Source organism: Phycomyces blakesleeanus, assembly GCF_001638985.1.
Source record: "Phycomyces blakesleeanus NRRL 1555(-) unplaced genomic scaffold PHYBLscaffold_14, whole genome shotgun sequence".
Classification (NCBI taxonomy): Eukaryota; Fungi; Mucoromycota; class Mucoromycetes; order Mucorales; family Phycomycetaceae; genus Phycomyces; species Phycomyces blakesleeanus.
The window spans coordinates 984,065-1,006,624 of NW_017265147.1; the positions used below are offsets into that span (position 1 = coordinate 984,065).

General features: G+C 38.5%; 5 protein-coding genes across 5 annotated transcripts; all 5 read right to left on the reverse strand.

Annotated features, from left to right (window-relative positions):
- Positions 1-3,873: 3,873 nt before the first annotated feature.
- Positions 3,874-5,586, reverse strand: PHYBLDRAFT_159257 (hypothetical protein). Its single transcript, XM_018433952.1, has 5 exons — positions 5,338-5,586; positions 4,956-5,210; positions 4,772-4,864; positions 4,557-4,694; positions 3,874-4,393 (listed from the first exon to the last, which is right to left on the reverse strand). Exons 1-5 carry the CDS (start codon positions 5,530-5,532, stop codon positions 4,046-4,048), a joined length of 1,029 nt encoding a protein of 342 aa, XP_018290198.1. The 5' UTR covers positions 5,533-5,586; the 3' UTR covers positions 3,874-4,045.
- A 3,725-nt stretch (positions 5,587-9,311) lies between these two features.
- PHYBLDRAFT_96171 (hypothetical protein) lies at positions 9,312-12,326 on the reverse strand (the record flags this gene model as incomplete). The annotated part of the gene is made up of 2 exons (XM_018443959.1): positions 9,312-11,805; positions 11,956-12,326. Coding segments are annotated over 2 exons (2,865 nt in total), but the record flags the coding sequence as incomplete, so codon positions are not given.
- Positions 12,327-12,735: 409 nt separating this feature from the next.
- On the reverse strand, positions 12,736-15,296 carry PHYBLDRAFT_71251 (hypothetical protein; the record flags this gene model as incomplete). The annotated part of the gene is made up of 10 exons (XM_018442435.1): positions 12,736-13,030; positions 13,075-13,388; positions 13,461-13,715; positions 13,793-14,002; positions 14,057-14,109; positions 14,252-14,368; positions 14,452-14,609; positions 14,756-14,973; positions 15,046-15,112; positions 15,232-15,296. The coding sequence occupies 10 exons, from the start codon at positions 15,294-15,296 to the stop codon at positions 12,736-12,738; spliced, it is 1,752 nt and encodes a 583-aa protein (XP_018290200.1).
- Positions 15,297-16,098: 802 nt separating this feature from the next.
- Positions 16,099-16,491, reverse strand: PHYBLDRAFT_71250 (hypothetical protein; the record flags this gene model as incomplete). The annotated part of the gene is made up of 1 exon (XM_018442434.1): positions 16,099-16,491. One exon carries the CDS (start codon positions 16,489-16,491, stop codon positions 16,099-16,101), a length of 393 nt encoding a protein of 130 aa, XP_018290201.1.
- Positions 16,492-21,581: 5,090 nt separating this feature from the next.
- PHYBLDRAFT_125757 (hypothetical protein) lies at positions 21,582-22,444 on the reverse strand. Its single transcript, XM_018429057.1, has 5 exons — positions 22,369-22,444; positions 22,218-22,288; positions 21,982-22,106; positions 21,843-21,903; positions 21,582-21,767 (listed from the first exon to the last, which is right to left on the reverse strand). Exons 1-5 carry the CDS (start codon positions 22,436-22,438, stop codon positions 21,720-21,722), a joined length of 375 nt encoding a protein of 124 aa, XP_018290202.1. The 5' UTR covers positions 22,439-22,444; the 3' UTR covers positions 21,582-21,719.
- Between the last annotated feature and the right edge of the window lie 116 nt (positions 22,445-22,560).

Genomic DNA, 22,560 nt, shown 5'->3' on the forward strand with positions numbered 1-22,560 from the left:
TTAATGGATTATACAATGCTATCGATTCATTATTCACAAAACATACACGCACTTATACATACATACATAAATACATATATATGTGGACACATATAGATTACTTATTTTTCATACCTCTTGATCTGCCCTCGTTCTCTGGTACATTACCCAAATTTTTGGCATATTCTTCAATAATATATTAATATCTTTTAAAGATTTCCGATTGGTTTTACAAAAGATTTTCCAACCTAGAAAACAAGTCCAAAAATAAAAGCAAAACTCAAGATGGTAAAAGAGAAGAATATTGGAATTGTACATCACAGGGTTTCATGTGGAGCAATTCAAAGATGTGCTATATAAATATTAATATTATCTTTATGTGAAAAAAAAACAAACAAACAAAAACCAACAGATTCAACCGAGCAGTCTCAAGAACAACAACTGAACATAATATCCTGTGGATTACAGGAAGGATTGATGACCACTATGCGTAAATCCAGAGATTTTAGCCAAAAGATTTCCCAGGGCTTGCCAAATAAGGATTCTGATGATCTATCTCCTGGACTCAACTCAACTAAAGATAAATCCGATCTTTGTAAAAAGTATTTTAACTCTGTATTAGCCATTGTGCTGAACGCGGCCAAATATTCTATCAAAGGACCAGTTATTGAACTTGTCCAGTCATTAAGGGACGGGATAATGACACAGACCCAGTTGACACAATTTATGGATACAATCCCATTTGCAAATGACACAATTCAACGTATGGGGATCCTCGGTGTGATGGGATCCACTGACATACCAGAAATACTCAATGGGTAAGGCAACAGGATCAACATTCTTTTTTTTTTTTTTTTGACAAAACTCATTCAATTGTAATTAATATGTTACTATCTTCGATTTCTATTGTAGATTGGCAGATTACTCTATTGTTAGTGAGACAATAGCACGTTGGTTGGTTGAGGCATCAAATGTTTGGTACATTAGCACCATTGTTCCAATGTTGCATGTAAGTATTAATTATACATATGCATATATATATATATATGTGTGTGTATGTGTGGATATAACTGAACATTTGGATATAACTAATCAAGCTGATTTCCAATCTAGATTCTCGATCATATTCCATTCAAATGGACTAGTATTAATAATGCCAACCTAAAATCTATAATATTGGATATATCCAAAAAAGCCTCTCGAATTTCAGAAGTACTCCAAAAGATGCCCGGAAATACCGAAACTATTATGGAGGACAACAAAGGCAATTTTTATACAACATAATCGAAACGAATGCAAGAGTTTAATTATATATATATATGTGTGTGTAAATTGAAATTATCTAGATAACAAATTTGTTCTGCAAGAGACCCTCAGATTTCTCTGCAAATATTCAATTATGGAGAAAGGTAAGATTTTGAACTCGTTTAGATTCAAAGATTTTTTTGGCTATTGTTTTTACGGGAGCAAAAAAAAAAAAGAAAGAATCAAAACGGAACAAATTCAATAAAATTCAGACACATAAAAAATAATCCTATTTCATCTGTCTATCATGTTCATCTTATATATATTTATATATATATATTCTCTAATCACACAAAAAAGACTATAAAAAAAGCATTGAAAGGCAAGTTCCTTTTTTTTACAAGGCAGACTTTATGCATGCTAATAACATATAAATCTCCGATTAAACAGCAAGAATATTTCCAAAATCCAGGCCAAACCACCTACACCTAAACCAACATCTGCAATAGTTCCACCAAAAAGCCCTTTATTAAACCAACCTATTGAAAATAATTCAAAAAATTTAACTGAAACTTCCCCGATAACACCTTTAGTTACATCGGCCACACCCACAGCACCTGCAGCAATGCTTTCTAGTGCCCAATTATCAGTTCCAGTCCCAGTACAAACTCCGATTCCCACTCAAACTCAGGCTCAGGCTCAAGCTCAGGCTCAAGCTCAGGCTCAGGCTCAGGCTCAGGCTCAAGCTCAGGCTCAGGCTCAGGCTCAGGCTCAGGCTCAGGCTCAAGCTCAAGCTCAAGCTCAAGCTCAGGCTCAGGCTCAGGCTCAGGCTCAGGCTCAGGCTCAGGCTCAAGCTCAAGCTCAAGCTCAGGCTCAGGCTCAGGCTCAGGCTCAGGCTCAGGCTCAGGCTCAAGCTCAGGCTCAAGCTCAGGCTCAGGCTCAGGCTCAGGCACAACCACAACCACAACCACAACCACAACCACAACCACAACCACAGGCACAGGCACATCAACCGACACAGCAGCAGCAGCAGCAGCAGCAACAATCACAGCCACAAGCTCAGGTTCAGCAGCAAGCTCAGGTTCAGGCTCTAGCTCAAGCTCAAGCTCAACAAATCCAATCTCCTCCAGCTACCGCAAACCCTCAGACACAAGTGGGTCAAACGATTACAAGAGGTAAGTTGACAGTGATTTTTTTATTTAGAATATTTAATTTTAGAAGGATAATTAAACTTCAATAGCTCTAACGTAAATCTATCTACATATTTACTTTTTTTTTTCTACTACAGGAGACAATCCACCCAAAGTAATAATCATTGGAAAATACAGTGCTGTTTTACTTACTATTACTATTATTTACCTAGGATACAGTAAGAAAAACAGCTCGCCTTGCTTTGTCTAGTGAACCTCCTCAGAAACCTCAAGCCCAGGCCATCATAGATACCGACTTTTTTAAATCTATTTCTGGTCCTCCAAAGCCAAAGAAGATACCTGTTCCAAGGCAAGTATATAATATATACACACATGCATATATATATATATTTATATGCAAAATACTAGCATATATTAATACGTTTATATCTTGTAAATATTATTTGTATTACAGAGTCATGTCAATCGGATCAACTGGAGCTAGGAATTCGGCCCAATTTAATCTAGATGACATCTTGGGACCTGACCCAGGGGCTGGAAGTGTTCGAAGTGCGATTGAATCCACCCAAACTCCTTCTACACGTCCTCGCAAAAGAGTTCGTTTTGCTGAAGATTACCGCTTGGTTGAAATACGCGAATACGAGAAGAATCCTGCTGAATGGCTTTGGGTATGTTTGCCCGAATATTGTCGATATTAAAGCAGGAATAGTGATATTAAATCGATATTCTTTACTTTCTATAGAACGGACTTCATGAAGGATCTCAGGTAAACTCGATGACCGATTGTTATGGCAACCAATATTCCGCCGCAACTATTGCCTGGTACAGCCCTCGCCCTGTGGAATTACCTGAAGATTATCAAATACCTATCAAAAAAGAATCCCCGGAAGCGGCTATTGAGATGCAGAGAGAGGAAGGATGCTTGGCTGCAATCTACATTAGTGACCGACACATCCCGCCTTCTCCAGCAGAACATATAGATATGACTCCTTATAATCCAGCAACTCCTGTTTCTATTATCCCACTTACCGATTGCTATTCTGATGTGGTTAACGGTGATTTCTCATAGTCAGCAGTAAAACTCACTCATATATATATATATATACATATACATATACACACACCTACACCTAAACCTACACCTAAACCTACACGCGCTCACACAAAATCACAAACATATGCATCCAATTTATCTGAAAATCCCATAAAAAAAGAAGACATAAAAATGAATAATACGTGTGCTTAAAATGTACACAGATATGTATGTAATTCAGTTTCGACATTATATTTTATTTTTACAGTAAAAAGATTTTTTTTTCTACTTTTCTACTTACAACCAGTCTTGACTTTCAGAGGGGGACGGAGTTTTTCATGGTTATGTTTCATGGTATAAATAAATTAGAAATAAAGTATATTTAATACAATTTCAACATGTTTTGAATTTACAAAAAAAAAGAAAGAAATACTTTGATATTAATTGCTGATTATATATGTATATACGAGTGTTGAAAGCAATAGCGTGAGGACGTTTATTATACAATGGTGAAGTGGGAATTTTTTTTTAAAAAAAGAAAGAAAGCAACAAAGAAAGAGGGGTGAACAGAGAAATATATATGCAGGGAGATAGTATATCATATGAAATACATGCATATGTCAAAATAATTGACATCCTAGGCGTATTTCTCCCCAAATGGTTTTGGCGAAACACTCTCAGTTGTGTCTTTTGCTTGTTCTGTTTCATGTTCTCTCGTCCGTCGGTCTCTTTCTTCCCAGACATTTGGAACCTTGACCTTGACAAAGGTTGGATAAACCAACCTGTCGATATAAAGACTGCGCAGTTTTGATGTTATAAGGTCTGTTAGTTTCGGGATGTCTTCAAGTTTTGTTCGTGATCCGATCAGTGACCGGACGTTGAGATCGAGTACAAAATCTGAGTAGGATGAGATAGCAATATATCGTTCCAAAGGGCGTTCTGGTTTTGTAGTGGTTTCCGGTGGGTTGATCAATTCAATAGTCAACTAAAAAAAACATATGTATATACATAATCTCAATGATCAGACCAATGTTCAATTTGCCATTCCTCAAATTTACAAAACCCAAATCTTCTCTTTTTAATGTAATTTAATGTTTATAGGCATATGCTTTATATTTAAAGGCTGTTATTTTCTTGAATATGCTTACCGTCCCAGAGAATTTAACAACGGATAAAACAAGTGAAACTGGAAGAGCAGCAAATGCTTGTCTTGGCCAATTGAGAATAAGTTGGGTTTCAATACCCAAAGTAATCTGGTCATTATATTCAAAATCAATCTCTGCTCTCTATTAATTTTTTTTTAGAAAAAGAGATTAATAAAATTATTAAGCTTTAATGTATTCTGACTATCTCCACTGGTTACCATTGATCCAATATCATCTGAAGGTCGAATACGAGCGCTACTAAATATCGGAAACTCTTCTCCAAGGTTCAATTCGGTTACATGAATAGGGCCCTTTATATAATTATATAGAAACATACGGCCAAATTTAAGTATCTAGCCATTATACCAATGTATAGTATTGAAAAGAAGAAAATAAACTCACCAGAAAACTAGGACGAACTCCTCCATTTAATACTTCATCAACTGCTAAAATCAATCGATGATTGATCTTCGCATCATCACGATATTGCATAATCGCCTGTGCAATCAAAACATTGACCCAATCTGTACTTTCTGGAGGGTGATGAACCACATCGTAATATGTTTTTTGTGTAATGTAAGCAGCTGGCAATTGGGAGGCAGCAGTAGCATTGACTCGAGAAGGTGGTGAAGCAGAAAGTCTCGAAGGGATATAGCGCTAACAAGATAATATTGATATTACTATACTATATTATTATTATTATAATATAAAAAAAAGAATTGTAATAAACAGGTAAAGTAAAATAAAGTAAAATATATAATTAAGGTCATAAACTCAATCGCACCTTTTTCACACCCTTGACATCTTCCATAAGCAAGTATCGCAAGGCTAGTATAACAATAGTAATTACGCTCAGCTGACCGAGAACAAACCCCTGAAAGAACGAGATTGCACTATTATGCGAGCAAGCATGGTCATGAAGTGTTTCTCTAATGTAGTCCAACACCTGAGGCGTTATGCCAGAGTGGGTTGTTTCCATGAGGGTTACTTGATGAGGAAACTCAAAATGGAAAAAAAAATAGTAAAAAAAAAGGTTCTTGTAAAAGAAAAGGGAGGGGTAGGCGATGAAAATGTTGTGACTAGTTAATTGATACACCGCCACAAGCATTAGAGAGCTTCTTTATGCAATTGTTAAAGTTGTTGAAAATATAAGGGTGATTAAAGGTATATGCTATTCATTAGGTAACAAGTTATTCATATTATCAGTCATAAATAAATATAAAGTGTTTCAAAACCGAATTGTGCAAGTACAAAATTTTTCAATAATAAATCAAAATTTAGACGGGATTGCCAGCAACAAATTTAACTTCATATCGTACACCTGTGTAATTAATAGTGTTTAATTAATGATAGACAGAATAAAAGCGTACTGATTACAAGAGATTGTATATATAGCATTAAAACAAAAGATAATAATAATAATAATAATAATAGTTATTAATAGTAGCTGTCCATGGTATAAAACAACTAACATCAGGACGTATGAAGTAATTAATAAATGGTATTTGGTACTTTTAAACCATCAAAATAAAATACTTCTTTATATACTCAGAAGTACCCGAAGCTTATCCAATTGACCAACCAACCGAGTATCAAGAAGATGAAATGAAAGGGGTGTTTATACAAGAAAAGCATGATAGTAACTTGTGTATATCTACCTATACAGACATACATTAATGGATCAATAGAGACAGAAGGAAATAGAGAGATATAGAGAACAGTAATAAAGAGATAAAGAGCGGCTATTATTCAACAGTTAGTATCAGGTAGAATTGGAATTAATGCAGGCTATAATAATTGCCTTTTCTCTTCAGAAAAATATATAGAAAATGTTGAACCACAAATCAGGCATAGGTAAATTGTTTATTTCTTAGTGGCATGCTATCTTACTAGTCAATAATACTATTCAAAATAAGAATTTAAAATAAATATGACTTTATTGACTTCAAGAGGCTACTACTGCTCAAGGATATAACAGAAAGGAAATAAGGTCATTGAAATGGTTTATTTTTTAAAGGAAAAAATAAAAAAAGTTGCTGTCAGGATGGAAGAATGGCAACGTGGTTATATTCCCAACATCCTTTGGAATGGAGTTAGCAATGAAACGATAACTGTGTTTGTCAATTATATCGGGCTTACCACAAAAGAATGTTATCCACAGTCCTCTTTAGATCCTGTCTATGACTACAAGGCATATTTATCAATAGGCCACTATCAGACTATCCTCCATACCTGTCCTTGTTGATCTTATAGAGAAAAATAAAACATATTCTCTCTATAAATCCTACACTCTTTCTCTTTATTTCTTTACAGCTTATTTCTTTTTACCCGTTGCCCCCTTTTTTTATATACACGAGAATGAAAATCTATCAAGTCCTTGCCGCTTCGGCTGCCTTGGCATCTCTGGCTCACGGTAAAAATTAAATTAAATTATATCGAATAAAGTAAAATAAAGCATACAATACAATACAATACAATACAATAAAATACAATACAATAAATAAATAAAGACAGAACATCAAAACATGAACTATAAAAATGGAAACAACAACAACAGCAATATCAATATACACCTCTTCAATTTTACGAAAAACAATCTACAGTTACATCTTTTGTCGGATATAATTCGAATTACATCGCAAATTTATTAACTTTTTGAATATATGTGTAGGCTACAAAGGACATGATGATGTAGAGTACGTTACCGTTCCCATTGGCCCCAATACACACGAGGTTCCTCCATATCCTGATAACAACCACGGAAAGCCCTTCCCAATCATACCTGGAATGCAAGTTGAATATAAACCACCTGTAGTAGTTGTCGAGTACGTTTCCGCCACAACAGTCATCCCAGTTTTCCCCGAAGAGCATAATGGCTGGTATGATGAGGAAGATTGCGAGGAGGAAGACGAGCAGAATAACTTCAGACCACATGGAAGACCACAGCACGGTGGACCTGGTGGATCTGGTGGATTTGGTGGACACGGAGGCAAACCCCAGCACAGCGGCTCTGGTGGCCACGGAGGACCTGGAGGCAAACCACAACACGGTGGCTCTGGTAGCCATAGAGGACCTGGAGGCAAATCACAGCACGGAAGTTCTGGTGGTCACAGAGGACCTGGTGGAAAACCACAGCACGGTGGTTCCAGTGGCCATGGAGGACATGGTGACAAGCCCGAGCACAATGGTTCCGGTGGTAACGGAGGACACGGAGGCAAACCTGAGCACGGTGGATCTGGTGGATCTGGTGGATCTGGTGGATCTGGTGGATCCGATAAACCAAGCGTACCAGCTGTACCGATCGTACCAATTGTACCAGTTGTACCAGTTGTACCAGGCGAGCCCGATGGATCATTCGGACCTTCAACTGACTCAGTATCGATGAATAATGATCCTAATGTTGATTTTGCTGCTGCTGCCGCCGTATCTGATGTGAATAATGCAGGCGTAGGTTCCGCCATCGAATCAGCATTCTCATCTGCAACAAACAAGGCTATCTCAAGCGCAAAATCTAGCGTTACTTCAAGATCTTCATCTACATCCTCTTCCTCTCAAACTACTACAACATCTGGTGCTGTCAGCGTTCGCATTGGCGGAACTATGATTGTTGGTCTCGCTGGCTTTGTAGCCTACCTTTTGATCTAACTCTAGATACCATCACTCACCCTCTACATACCCGTGAGCGTGTTTTGAATGCGTTTACGTTTGATCTCTGTTGCCATAAGCTTCTTTCTATTACTTCTCCACAATGTTTCTTATTAGACAATTCGTTCATGAATACCCCATGCACATTTATCCTTAACATTGCTATTAATGAGCAAACAATAAAATACAAAAAAAGCTAGCAATTAAAATAATAATAAATATAACATACAATTACCTGTATTTATCTACCTCTTTAGTAAACTCTTTTATATTCTTCTTTCTTTCAAGACAATTGAATCAATTGTTCCACCAACAAAAAGGAGACTATCCTTTTATGTGATTGTGCAACAATGTAGTATAACAATTATCTCGTCTGCAAGTAATCGAAAATTGTTTAAACCCAATCTTGTTTGGTTCAAGCTCCAGAAATAACAATTGATTGTAAGCTTTTCTATATACAAGATATGAAAGAGACAATACTAATAGCAATAGTAATGGTAGTAAAAGCAGTAACAAGAGCAATATTTTATATGTAATTGAATTTATTTAAAGCAATGGTGAGTTTTTCACCCTTTTTTGGGTCAGTGTGAGTGTGTGTGAGGGTGTGTGAGGGTGTGTGAGGAGGGATTTTTTTTTACGTATTCTGTATATATATACATTGAGATAAAAGGGAGAAAAATAAAAGTAAAAATAAAATAGAAAGGGGAAAGGAAAAAAGTTATGTAGCTCATCTATTCTATTTTCATGAATGGGAGCACACTTTTATGCCTCGCCATTCTCAGCAGCCTGCTTGAACTTTTGTGCGTTCTGAACAAGAGCTGCGAAACGGTTACCATGAAGGTTGTTCTGAGGTTCCTGGCTAGTTGTACCACTGTTTTCAGACTCGCGGGGTTGAGAGTGCATACTGCGGGTAGCACCATAGTTTGGTGCACTCGAAGCCATGCTGCGATGACTATCCTTGGAAGTAGAGCGAACAGGTCGGTTTCGGGAACGACGGAGGAATGAATAGAGACGGAGTTCTTTGCGGACATCACCAATGGCACCTTCCCAGCTCATACGGGAGTAAGTGGCAAGAGGCTTGGCCTCTTCGCTGAACTTGCGCTCACCACCACAATCGGGCAAAAGACGGATAATAGTACCAACGGGAAGCGAGAGAGATCCGATAGCAACCGTCACAAGCCACTGTATTGGAGTCAAAGGCACGGTCTTGAAAGCAATGCCACCAAAAGTTACGATAAGGAATTGTCCAAGAATGACAAGAACTTGAATAGCCAAGAAAATCCAGTTGTTGAAGATATCCTTGAAAACATTGAGGGTATTGTCGATACGTCTGCAGTTGATCTCATTGAAAACCTGGAGGAAGACAAAGACATTGAAAACCATGGTGCGAAGAGTAGCCTGACCCTGGGCATCATTATCAAGATGGAAGATGGCAAGACCGAGGTACATGATAACCAAGTTGACAGCAATCTGGAAAATAGCCTGGCCAATAATCATCTTGCCCATTCGGAAATTAATCAAGTGAGCATATTTGGAAATAGGCTTGCGCTGCAAGAGATCCTGAGTTGGAGGTTCGGTGGCCAACGCAAGTGCGGCAAGGGTGTCCATAATCAAGTTAACCCACAAAAGCTGAACGGCACTCAAGATACTTTCCGAGTTGTCAGAACCAATGGCACTGATAAAGGACAGGACAACAGCGGCAATGTTGACAGTAAGCTGGAAAGTCAAGAACTTGCGCACACCATCATTGACAGCACGACCCCAAAGAAGGGCCTTGAGAATAGAGTTAAAGTTGTCATCCATCAAAATAATATCAGAAGCTTCCTTGGCAACCTCAGTACCAGCAATACCCATAGAGAAACCAACATCGGCAAGCTTGAGGGCTGGTCCATCGTTGGTACCATCACCAGTCATACCGACTACCTGATCCTGTTCTTGGAGACGAGTGACAACAACGGTCTTATCAGTGGGGGAAGAGCGAGCGAGAACCTGGAGACGGGGAATGACCTTGCGCTGTTCTTCTACAGACATTTCACGGAACTCTGGACCAGTCAAGGCAATACCACCCTTGGTCAGAATACCAGCATTGCGAGCGATGGCCTTGGCAGTGTTAATGTTATCACCGGTAATCATGCGTACAAAAACACCAGCTTCTCTAAAGGCAGCTACAGACTCGACAACACCAGGGCGCAGGGGGTCCATGATACCAACGATACCAATGAGTACGAGATCCTTGAGGGTGGGTTCATCATCAGACATGTCCTCGTACTTGCTGGAGCTGAGGTCACGATAGGCGAGGGCAATGGTACGGAGAGCCTTGTCAGCATAAGCACTGATAAGTCCACCGACCTTCACGTTGGTCTCCTTGTCCAATTTCTTAACATGGCCATCCGAAGTGAGGAAGGAGGTACAGGACTCAAGGACAATCTCTGAGGCACCCTTGGTGTACATGCGGTACTCCTTTTGATTATGGGAGGTAGCAGAGTTCTCCTGAATCTTCATAATGGTTGTCATGGTCTTGCGCTTGGAAGCAAAGGGATAAACTTTGGCAACATTGGTTTCATGGCGAATTGCGTCGTAGTCGGAACCGAGGATCTTGGAGAAACCAAGCAGGGCACATTCGGTTTTGGATCCAACGAAATCAACACGGTTGTTCTCATCCTTGCCCTCGAAAGCGGTGGAATTTACAGCAATGCTCTCGGTCAGGAGTTGGACAACACTAGAGTCAACACGGCCAGCCCAGCCCTTGACATGCTCGGGCTTGTCGAATGCCTCTTCGGCAAGTGTACCTTCGGCAACAGTCATCTTGTTCTGGGTGAGAGTTCCGGTCTTGTCGGAGCAGATGGCAGTAGCGTTACCCATGGTCTCGCAGGCGGCCAAAACTCTGACGAGGTTGTTGTCCTTGAGCATCTGGGTTGTAGCAAAGGCAAGGGCCATGGTTACGGCCATAGGAAGACCTTCAGGCACAGCGACGACAATGATAGTGATGGCCTGGATGATGATGCTGATCATAGCAGCGGCGATTTCCTGGCCTGGAGGGAAATGAGGCTGCATGGCAGCGACAATGAAGTATTTGATGACCAATGCAAACAGCATGATGATAGCAGCGGCGAAACCAAGCTTGGCAATTTGTTCGGCGAGAGTGTCGAGCTTCATCTGGAGGGGTGTGCCTTCAGCCTCGGTACCACGCATGGCCATCATAGTCTTTCCAAAGTACGACTGCTCTCCAACAGCAATAGCAACCATCTTACCGACACCTTCAAGGACCTTTGAACCAGAGAGGATAAAGCAATCCCCTTGATCATCGGTAAGTTTCTTCATAGTGTCCGATTCACCAGTGGCAGAGGATTCATCGCAGGCAAGGTTGTGGCCACCGAGATAAAGACCATCGGCAGGAATGATGTCTCCAGGCTCGAGCATAAGAATGTCGCCGACGTTGAGGTCATAGACGCTGATCTGCAGTTCTTTTCCGTCACGGATGACCTTGACAACACGGTCCTCTTTCTTTGCATTGAGTTTCTTGAACTGGCGCTCTTTTTGGTAATCGTTGATGGCGTTAGTTAGTACGACGGCAAGAACAGCCACGAGGATCGCCGTGCCTTCGACCCTACAGCGGAGAAATTAATTAAAACAGTTCTACAATAACGGAGATTCCAGCCACAGCAGTGCATTTAAATTCATCCAGACTTTCTCGTGAACACAAAATATGAAATGCACTACAGCCAAAAAGAAATGTTTATTGGGAAGGTTGACTTACCATCCGACGCGAGGTTCATCTTCAGGGTGGTTAGGAGAATAGTCTTCCCAGATTCCAATGGCCAGAGATACCAATGAGGCGATGGTCAAGAGAATGAGGGTTTTGTCGTTGTATGCAGCCCAGAGAAGCTGAAGAAAAGACTTTGAGATGGTTTCAGGGAGAATGTTGCGGCCAAAGACGCTTTGACGGTCAGAAAATGCCTTGTCAGAGGAAGATTCGACACCTTCATCAGAAGATAGACCGGATTTAGGGTCTACACGAAGTTTCTTGAGTACAGCCTGTGTACCGCCGAGTTTCTTGAGAAGTTCGGGGCTTTTTGGGTCAACAAGGTCTGTGAGTTGTGAGGGAGAGACTCCAAAAGGATTGTGCTGCTGATCGCTGCCCAACAGGGGGCGATGATCGTGCGGCGACATTGGGGTGGGGGAATAGGGAAGCAAAGAGTAAGAGAAATGGTGGTTTAGTAAAAAAGGTGTTTAAATAGCCCACAGGAGTTCTTGCCAAGACTCAGTTAGACGCTTATTATCCAGTATTATTATATAATACCTGATATTAATACTAACAGTAAAAATAAAATAAAATAAAATAAAATAAAATATTTATCAAGTTCAAATTGGCCTAATAATATAAACCCCCAAGCGGACAGGGTTTCAGTTCTGTTTCCGTCACTAATGACTCGTGTTTTTTTTTTCTTTTTCTTTGCACCACGGAAAGTTCTTATTTCGATTCTTAATTTTTATTTATTTTTATTTCTTTAAGTTTTTTTTTTTCTTTTTTTTTTTATTAATCGATTTCGTCATCAAGTTCACCTGCCAAATCATCAAGAAAAGAGGATGATGAATCAGACTCATTTGATGGAGACTCTGAGCCATCAGAACTATTGGCAGTTGTGACTTTGGATAGATGGGACCTTCCGCGTTGTGCTGTCTCTGCGCGTCTGGCTGACAATGGAGAACGCGACCGGGATGGCCGACGAATGCGTATGCGTGGCTGGTCGCTGTCCTCGTCAGATTCTTCATCTTCACCATCTCCGCTTGCGTAACGCTTTCGCTTTCCTTTGAAAGGTGGGCCCAAAGGACTATGACGATGAGTACGATCACTGGTCTTAGTTGACTCTCTTACCTTTCCACTGTATCTGAATCTGTGTCGATCACATCTGTTCCACTCTCATTCATACAATCCTCAACTTCGCGGTCTGCTTCATCCCAATCGATATTTTCAACCAGTGAATTATCGGCATCCTCAAACGCATCTTCAAAGTCAAGAGGAGTTGATTCGGGGTTCTCTATCTCCTGGGGGGTTGATGGTTGTGCAAGGCCATACAGCGCCTCATCTTGTATAGCCCACCGCGACGTACTGTCCACTAGCCATGCTGGTGTGACAATCGAAATACGTTTACCATACTTTAGCGCTGCTTTGACTTTTGAGGTTCCTGGCTATATAAATTATAAGCATCAATTATTATTTTTTTACACTATAGAGCTGTAAAAAAAAGTAATGATAATTACCTTGGCAGCAATAAGATGAGTAACTTTTCCAGTCAGCTCAAGTTCACAATTTGCACCAAATGATATTGCCAGCTGCCACAGCCAAGATTGAGACGGCTCTTGGTGGAGAGGGATTACACCAGAGAATACAAGATGAAGTCCCTTGAGAATCCGACTCTTCATGGACGGAATAATCTCCTTAACATCAGGTGCGGTTGTGTTCGACGTCTGTGAGTCTGCGGCCTTGTAATATCGGCTGTGAACCTCGGATAGTATCTGAGCCAAGGTTTATTAGTTTTGAGCTTAATGCAAGGTTTACCCAATATAAGAAGAACAATGAAAATGGCATTTACCTTGAGCATGGTATACAATTCCCGATCGTCGTCTACCAGCAAAGGACGTTCCTGGCGTGCATTAAGCTCAGTTTGTTTCTGGGCTAGGGGTCTTTGCTGTGTTTGTTCCTCTACCATGGCCTCCTGCTCGCGTGTTTGGGCAGCAAGAGTTGGGGGATCGTCTGGCTTGGGAACCTCGGGGTCTGCTTTGGGTTCTTCCGTCTTTTCTGTCTTGAGCTTAGCAACAATGGGATGAGTTTGGAAGTGTGGCGTCGTGGAGCTTACCTGTTTGGGACCAAAAGGGGAGTTTATGTCGCCTGTACCAACAAAGAACTCATCTGGTACAAGAATGTGTTACTATCCTTATTAAATTTATCTCGCTATATCGACTCTTTATATATTTCCTTTTTATTTTCTTTACATCATTTTATCTTATTTTTATTTTGGCTTTACTTTTACCAGCCTATTACTTATTCTTACATGGTTTAATTTTGATCAAATTAGGTGAAAAACTCCAGACGTCAGAACGATCATCTAGTACAACCACCATTGAGGTATCGCAAGGGAATAGACGCTGAAGAGTCTTTTGGGTGACACCTATAATATATAGCAACACCAACAATAGTAATTGCAATAGTTGTAAGTAAATGCAAGTGGTCATCTTATCCAATAGATCTTACTTCCACTTTCATCACGCGATAGAATTCGTTCTCGAAACATGGTGCCTCGAGGATCAATTTCACGCGCCACTGCTTCAGCGTAATGTCTTGTACCCATTGTATAAATGTGTAATTCATAAAGTTGGCTGACCTTTTCAAGGAATTCTGATAATCCTGGACTAGATGAATATTAATTATTATCAATATCAATATCAATATCAATATCAATTCTTATTAGTTAAATGTAATGCTTATTTATTTATTTATCTTCTTCCTTTGGTCTCTTTATTCTCTATTCTTTACCCGCTTATTAGCTTCTTCTTACCGCAATTTAATGTAATAAACCAATGGACTTCCAGCAAGTGTGAATTTACGAATATCTTCAGTTGCAGAATGATTGGCATTCTTTTCATCGTCCATCCACTCCCCAACTGTCGGGTCCCAAGTGGCATGAACAATAGTCTGATCAAGATCAAGAATCAATGACAACTTCTTGTCTTTTCTCAGCCTTTCTGCTGTCTCTTTCTCCAATCTCTCGGCTTCCTATTGTTCATATTAATATACAAAAAAGAAGCAAGATCAATAGAAAACATCAAAATTGAATTGGTATCTGACCTTTCGGCTAACTGTCAGACCCTTTAAATCGTGGCTCATATTGATACCGGCTTCCGTTATCTCTGAACTATAAGCCAGAATGAGTACCTCATTTTTATTCATTATTTTTTATTTTATTTTTATTTTGTTTGTATGTTTGTATGTATGTGAATGTATGTATGTGTGCGTGTGCAATTTTTGATTTACCTTTCAAGAATAGCACCACAAATAGCACACAGCCCATTAAACTGGACTTCATGTTTGCAGTCCATCTATAGAGTATTTAAATATAAGAATATATAAGAATATATATATATATTTGTATACACATATATATATGTCCACTGTGTACTGTGTACTGTGTACTGTGTACTGTGTGCTGTGTACTGTATGCTGCGTATGTTGTATATATATATATATATATATATATATATATGTATGTGTGTTGTATGTTGTATTTGTATTTTGCTTGCATTTGATTTTACCGTCGTTTCTTTTTCTTTTTATAAAAATAATTTTCAATATGTTTGGTGGGCAGATTGGTTCAACCAGGAGGTATCTAATAGGAGTCCAAGAATGTGTGTTTATCTTTTCATCCAAGTCAGTAAAGATCAGATCAGTCCTATTGATGACCCACAATAGTGGACCTTGTTCCTGTGCGCGTTATACCTGGAATGTAAAAAGCGGGATGGTGGTCACAAACTCATGTCAGCATCTCAAGTGCATTATAAATTCATCCTATTGCTCGATCATCTCTCTTCACCTCTTTACACTTGTCTCTCTGTTCGATACACTTTAGCAGAAGGAAAAGAAAAAGCAAAAAGAAAAAAAAAGCGAAGCGTTCGGTATAAGTCACGTGATGTATTTGTGCCTTCAAGGCAGGTTGTTGACATGTTGAATTTGTGTAACATTATGCATGGGGGAGTGCTATGATTTTTATGCGTGGTAAAGAAAATAATAGAAAGTGATAATATGAAAGCGAGACTAGTGGTATAATAAGAGTAATAAGAATAATAGAACGACTATGTACAGAAGATTATGCTGATTTTTTTGTATGGGTATTATCGAGTATTATTATGTATCCGAGCAAAAGTCCAGGGGATCCTCTTCTTGTTCTGGCCAGAGTAAAGCCAGGAGAGCTGCCTCTAGCTCAGTCCGTTGAGCCTCTTCTTCAAATGGCCAGGTATCTTCGAGTTCAAGAAATACAGTATCATCTTTGGCCTCTTGTTCTTCTTCCTCTTCAATCTCCTGTAAGAATGCCTCCAAATCAAACGATAGTCCAAATGCATTGTCTTCTGCCTGTTCTTTGCGCGCATACTCCTTGAGGGCCTCATCTGGATCACCATCGCACGGAGATGTTTTACGCTGGGTATCCTTGAGTACTATCTGGCCAGTGGTAATCGGAGCAGCAAGTGCAACCATAGTGCACGACCAAAAGCAGATCAGGGCACAGATGAGTTTGAGCATTTTTGAAGAGAAACAGATGATGAAATAAAATACGTCGGTTGGACCAGGTCGATTTATATAACGTATGGATCCAATGAAGGGGTCTGTTTTGCAGTGATCTACCGCAAAAAAATAAAAAAAAAAATAACCCACACCCCTTTATTTATTATTTTTGCTTTCTTAGTAAGAGACCCTTGCTGCATTGTCTCTTTCCTCCTGAATCTGCCAGAACTTTTCTTCTTCCTCTTCACTGGCTCGTCAGCGGATCTTCAACCCATCATACTTAATACGCCTTTATGTTTCTGTTTTGCTTTGGTGATCCTCATGTCAAAGGAGTTGAATGAAGATGGATAATAGTGCTATCAATGAACCATACCTTTTAATCTGATTTTATATTTTTTTGATCTGTTGATCGTTTGATTTAGAATCATCAATCAGTATCGTGACATTCGTGCTCAAGGCAAGAACAAGCAAGAATAACCTTTTTGTTAAAGTATAAACACAGAACAAACAAGTATATATATATACAGCTATATGTGTATGTGTATGTGGAAGAGTAAGCTTTAGTACATATAAAATTCATAGCTGTAATCAAGGAGTCTAAACTAAACATCAAGTAGCTTTAAATATATATATATATATATACTTTATGGTCTCCTTTCAACAAAGCAACTTCACTTTCCAAAGAAACACTAAGAGAAAGAAAATCAACTGAGCACACCAAAGCACATCAAGGCAGATCAATGCAATCGAATGCAAAATATCACAAGAATACATCCTTTGATGTTCCCCACACACAAACACACATATATATATATATATATATTACATATCTGTATTAATACAAACATCTTTAACATTAATTACTGCTGTTAAAGAAGTCAATACTCATAACCCTTGTTTCTTTTTTATCATTTCATGAGGCAAAAGCGTTATCTCCATGACTTAATCCTCCTTTTCTCTATACCCCTTTTTTTCGCTCTTCTTCTTCTTCTTTTCTTCTATAACCCTAAAAGATGAGAAAACTATTGTCTAGAGTGCCGAAAGGAAACTACAGACAAAATTAATAGCCTCATAAAAAAAGCATAATTTTTAGTTTATCAGATACTGGTATGGGTATAGCCTGTCTAAAGTCAAAAGCATCCTCCTCAGTGTTCCTCTAGTCCCTCCATCTCCTCCTTTGGCTTGTCTAGGTTGGTCCCAATGATTTTACTTGAGGAAAATAGATAAAGTAGGGATCAAATGTGCTTTTACTTTTGTACTTCTTTTTAGTATTTATGTTTGAATAAGATGAATTTTAATCAACTGTATTTGGCGCGTTGCACTGAGAGCTTAGTTTAATAATACTATTGACACATAGTGGCAAAACATTGCTTGATACACGACAATTGTCTGTCTTTTTGTTATATTATTGATTGTAACAAGCTCAAAGTTCTATATGCACATATGAAGAAAATACTCTTTTTATACACACATCATATTTTAGGGACCAAAGCCTGCACATTTGCATTATCACTACAGTATATATATATATATATATATATATTAGACATTTAACGAATAGTAAAAAGAAGATAAAACTGGCTCACGTCTTGGATCTATTAGAAGCAAGAGATTGTTGTCAATGGATATTATACAACTTCAATCATGTGTATCAACTGTGACTAGATTCTTCACCCTTCTCAGATATATAAACGGAACTATAGTATTTCATATCGTCAATGCTAGAACAAAAAACTTGTAACCCTACAGGTCTTATCAGCTACGACATCAGGCTGAAAAGATGTATTGTCGAAAATGAAGCCTCAATTGGTATACTAGATCTCTTGTGTTGTGATTTCCACCACAAGCAAACATAGATAAAGATACTGGTCTTGAGCGAACAGGATAAACTAGCTAAACATTGTCATCACACCGGTAGCTGTTCATGTGGGAAGCTACCAAGAAAGAGTAGCACTGCACACCTCACGTTTCCGGAAGCACTCGAAGAAATGAAGTTTATCTTCCACAGGGGCAGGGCAAAAAAAAGGCAGGAGGGAGAAGGGGAGTTAGGGTCGGGATGATATAGCTGAAGCGACCTTGCGTCGGCATGGTTACCCCATAGAGCTTTCCACCAGACCGTACGGCACTTGTGGGAAATTTTAAGCCGCCAGATTTGACACCAAACAGGACTTGAATAAACAAGTCATTCTTATGTACTTACTCTAAATACTTGATCTATCTTGTCTTGAAAGAAAGTTTGCGCTTCATTTTTCTTCTTTGTAAAAATGATTGTATTTTTTACAATACAGTATATACATTGATCATTGTCTTTCAATAATTTTTTTTACAAAATGATTGTATCTTACAATACAGTATATGAGTTAATGGCTGTCTTTCAATTTACAAAACATATTCCCATTTGGACTTTCCATTTTGAAAAATATATATTTATATTTATATAGATATATAAACTGTATTCATAAATCACTGTCAAACTACGATTTTCAAATAAAACAAAAAAATAAAGGAATCCAATCATTCAATGCGTGTCAAACTCACTACAACTAGTCCATTTCCCCAAAAAAATCGCTGGTACATTGTCGACAGGAGTCTCGAATCCGGGACAATTGCCAACTTGGCTAATAGAGTTGCCAATGATCTATCATTACCAACACAATCCGATCTCATACTTGAGATTGACGGCTTTGAACTGTTCCCCACAGATACAGTAGCTGACCTAGTTAGAGAAAATGATCTCATAAAGTAAGCACGCGCACACACATAAATATATACAAATGCTATATTTGGCCCTGAACTAATAATTTATTTATAAAGTGTTCGTCAAATACGCCCTGAAGAAGACTTGCTTAAAAAGCGGAAGCGAGGTAATACATCATATACTTTATGCACCTTAAATACTCAGCAAAAAAATGCTGTTGTTATGATTATTGTGATCATATAGATCTTGAAGAAAATGTAGCTGAGCCATCCAAGCCTGAGAAAAAGCACAAATCAACCAAGAAAGTTTCTCGTGCAGATGCACAAGAAACTCTAGCTTCCAAACTATCCAAAAAAGATCATTCTGGAACTATGCCAGCATCTTCTTTAGCAGAAAAAAAACGTAGCCTTGCTACTGAAAATACTCTGAAACAAAAAGGAAAATCGGCGGAACAAAAACAGGATAATTTTCAACAATCTCGCCAGGAAAAGAAAGCAGCCAAGAAAGCAGCCAAGAAAGCAGCCGAAAAGGCAGATAAAAAGGCAGATAAAAAAGCAGCCGAAAAGGCAGCCAAGGAGAAATCTGAAAAAGTAACAGACAATCATAAAATATCTATTGATCACACAAATCACGAAAAGACTTGTACAAAACCTACACAAAAGGAGCGTCCTAAAAAGCCAGAGCAAGCAAAAGGCGGTGGTGTGGCTACCTCAAAAAATGAATCTTCTATGCATGCTCAGTCGGGCGTAACTCAGCCGAAGCCATCTACTGATAAACCCACCGAAAGCCCACAACACAAAAAAGTGTCTTTCAATTTGCCAGCCGAGAAGACTCAACCTGTACGTCCTACTGGACTTCCATATGAAGGCCGACCTACTACAAAGAGAAGAAACGCTCGTAGGGCAGCCCATAAACAGCTAATGAAAGAGAATAAGGAAAAAGAAGCCGAAAAAGAAACTGATCCTACTACAGTTCAACAATCGAGCCAGAAGGATGCCAATAAAGACAATCAGACAATTTCGAGTGACCAGACACCTGCTGGCTTGACAATACATCCACACGGTCTGGTCAAACACAACAAGAACAAAAAAAAGAATTTTCTCAAAGAAATGGATAGCAGACCACGCCTTCATACGCATTTTGAAGAAGTATCGCAGAACAAAACAAATACATGTGAAGACTCGTCTAAAGCTGGATTAAAACTCAACACGGCAAAGGAACACACAGAAGAACTAAACGCAAAAGATTCTTCCTCAAAGCAAGATTCCACCTCAGAATCATCCTCAGAAGAAGAATCATCCTCAGAAGAAGAATCATCCTCAGAAGAAGAAGAAGAATCATCTTCAGAAGAAGAATCATCCTCAGAAGAATCATCTTCATCTTCAGAATCTGAGGAAGAATCTGAAGAAAAAGGATCCACGGTAGAAGAACAAGAGAATGAATCCAACTTATTTAAAGCTTTGAAAGATTTTAGCCGTGTACTTGTATCAACATGTGAGGCTGATGAATACTATGTTCCAAACCAAAAGCAAAGCAATTGGGGAGCAGATTATCCTATTCAACAAAAGGAATCCCAATTCTATGTCAAAATAGCCGACGGAAAGAAACAACAGGCTGAACACAAAGAATCGACCGTAGACAAGAAGGTTTCAAACAAAAATGCAATTGCAAATGCAAAAGAAAAAGAAAAAGAAAAAGAAAAAGAAAAGGAGGCCCCAATTGAAAACGTTGACTACAATAGCCTTGAAGCTGTTACACTTGAAAGTGCTGATCTCTCTGTAGGAGACATACTCGCCATCAAGGTAAGGGATGTTTATAAAGAAACACACTGTCGATATGCTCAACTGTGCATCTATGTTTATTATCCTAAAAAAATAAAAATAAAATAAAAATGACCGCAATTACGTAGACATTGGAATTGTCCCCAACCTACACTCCTGAGATATCTGATTGGATGGTAGGAAATCAAGATTTAAAATACAATGCCTAAGCAGATGATTCTTACAAAGATTGTACTTTATTGGTAGCAAACAAAACTGGTTGATATGGATAGAGTTCGTATGACACTCACTCTCAAGTTCCTCCCAGGGTTTTCTCCCAAAGTCATCAAAGGAGGTAGATTCGAGCTGACAAAGTCTAAACATGACTACAATGATGAAGAATACTATGATGAATACTATGAAGAGTACAATGGTGAAGAGCCATACACGGAAGAAGAAGAAGAAATTATTGAGACGTATCAGGCCAGTTCACTTTTTGAAATTCGAAGAGTCAAATCTGTTGAACAATAAAAGGGTGAATCACCAAGTAATTGATACTAAAATATGTAGCATCTATTTTATATGGATCAAAAATCATTATTTATTTTTTGCGTTTATTAAAAGCAAATAAAGAAACAAATACACATTTTGCAAAGAACAGAGAAAAACCTGCCATTTCTGTTTTTCACTTTTATTAATATTAATATTATTACCATTACCATTACTACTCATATACATAAACGCATAAACGCATAAACGCATATTGTATATATATTTGTATATTTGAATTATTTTTGAGATGCAAGCTGCTGGTATTGCATCTGTAGTTCGCCAATCTAAAGTACACAATGCATTATAAGAAAATCAATACTTTATTGATTTCTTTTGACTCTCTCATATCTTAAACTTACTGTGTTCTTCTTCATCTCAGACTTCTCGGTCAATTCCTTAAGCTGGTTCTCGACGCGTTTACTTTTAAATATAATATATAAGCACAAAAAAACATAATAATATACTTGATAGTTTTAGAGTTGCAAAAATTACACCTACATTTCACTGCCAATAAGATCCAAACGGTTCTTGACATTGGTAGTGGCCTCTGACTTATCCTGCTTGACAAGCACTGGGCCAATTAACTTATAAATATTGGCATCTGATTTCAACAATCCAAATTCCTATTCCAATCCAACGTCAGTCTCTTTATGTACCGTTATATAAGTCCAAGTATACCCTTTCTACACTTATATTTCTCTCTCTCTTTATCTATTTACTTTGTATGTTCTTACCTTGTTCACCAACTCATTCTCCTGCTGTTGAGAATCCAGTCTCTGTCTGGACTCAATGACCTTTTGAAGTTCTGTTGGACAGATTTATTTGAGATGATGTGTGCTTAACTTGTTTAGATCTCTACAATCCTGTCATTCACTCGACTATTACCCTTCTGCAATTGCTGGAATGCTTTTGATTCTGACTCAAGCTTAGCTTCGATAACTGACAAGGAGCTCATTTGATGTTGATATAGATGTAGATGTAGATGTATTGGTTTCCAGTCTTCTTTTTCTCGCGTTGTCCAGGAGCGGAGTTGTGGCTTACGGCAAGTCACCTTGAATGAAGGTTGAAGCAACGTAT

Excerpts from the sequence above, each read along its gene's own strand:
- PHYBLDRAFT_125757 (XM_018429057.1), bottom strand. The coding sequence starts at position 22,438 with ATGAGCTCCTTGTCAGTTATCGAAGCTAAGCTTGAGTCAGAATCAAAA. Across the intron at positions 22,289-22,368 it reads ATTCCAGCAATTGCAGAAGG|AACTTCAAAAGGTCATTGAG; the intron begins GTAATAGTCGAG and ends TCTGTCCAACAG. Across the intron at positions 21,904-21,981 it reads GATCTTATTGGCAGTGAAAT|TAAACGCGTCGAGAACCAGC; the intron begins GTAGGTGTAATT and ends TATATTTAAAAG.
- PHYBLDRAFT_159257 (XM_018433952.1), bottom strand. The coding sequence starts at position 5,532 with ATGGAAACAACCCACTCTGGCATAACGCCTCAGGTGTTGGACTACATT. Across the intron at positions 5,211-5,337 it reads ATGTCAAGGGTGTGAAAAAG|CGCTATATCCCTTCGAGACT; the intron begins GTGCGATTGAGT and ends TTATCTTGTTAG. Across the intron at positions 4,394-4,556 it reads TTGTTAAATTCTCTGGGACG|TTGACTATTGAATTGATCAA; the intron begins GTAAGCATATTC and ends TGTTTTTTTTAG.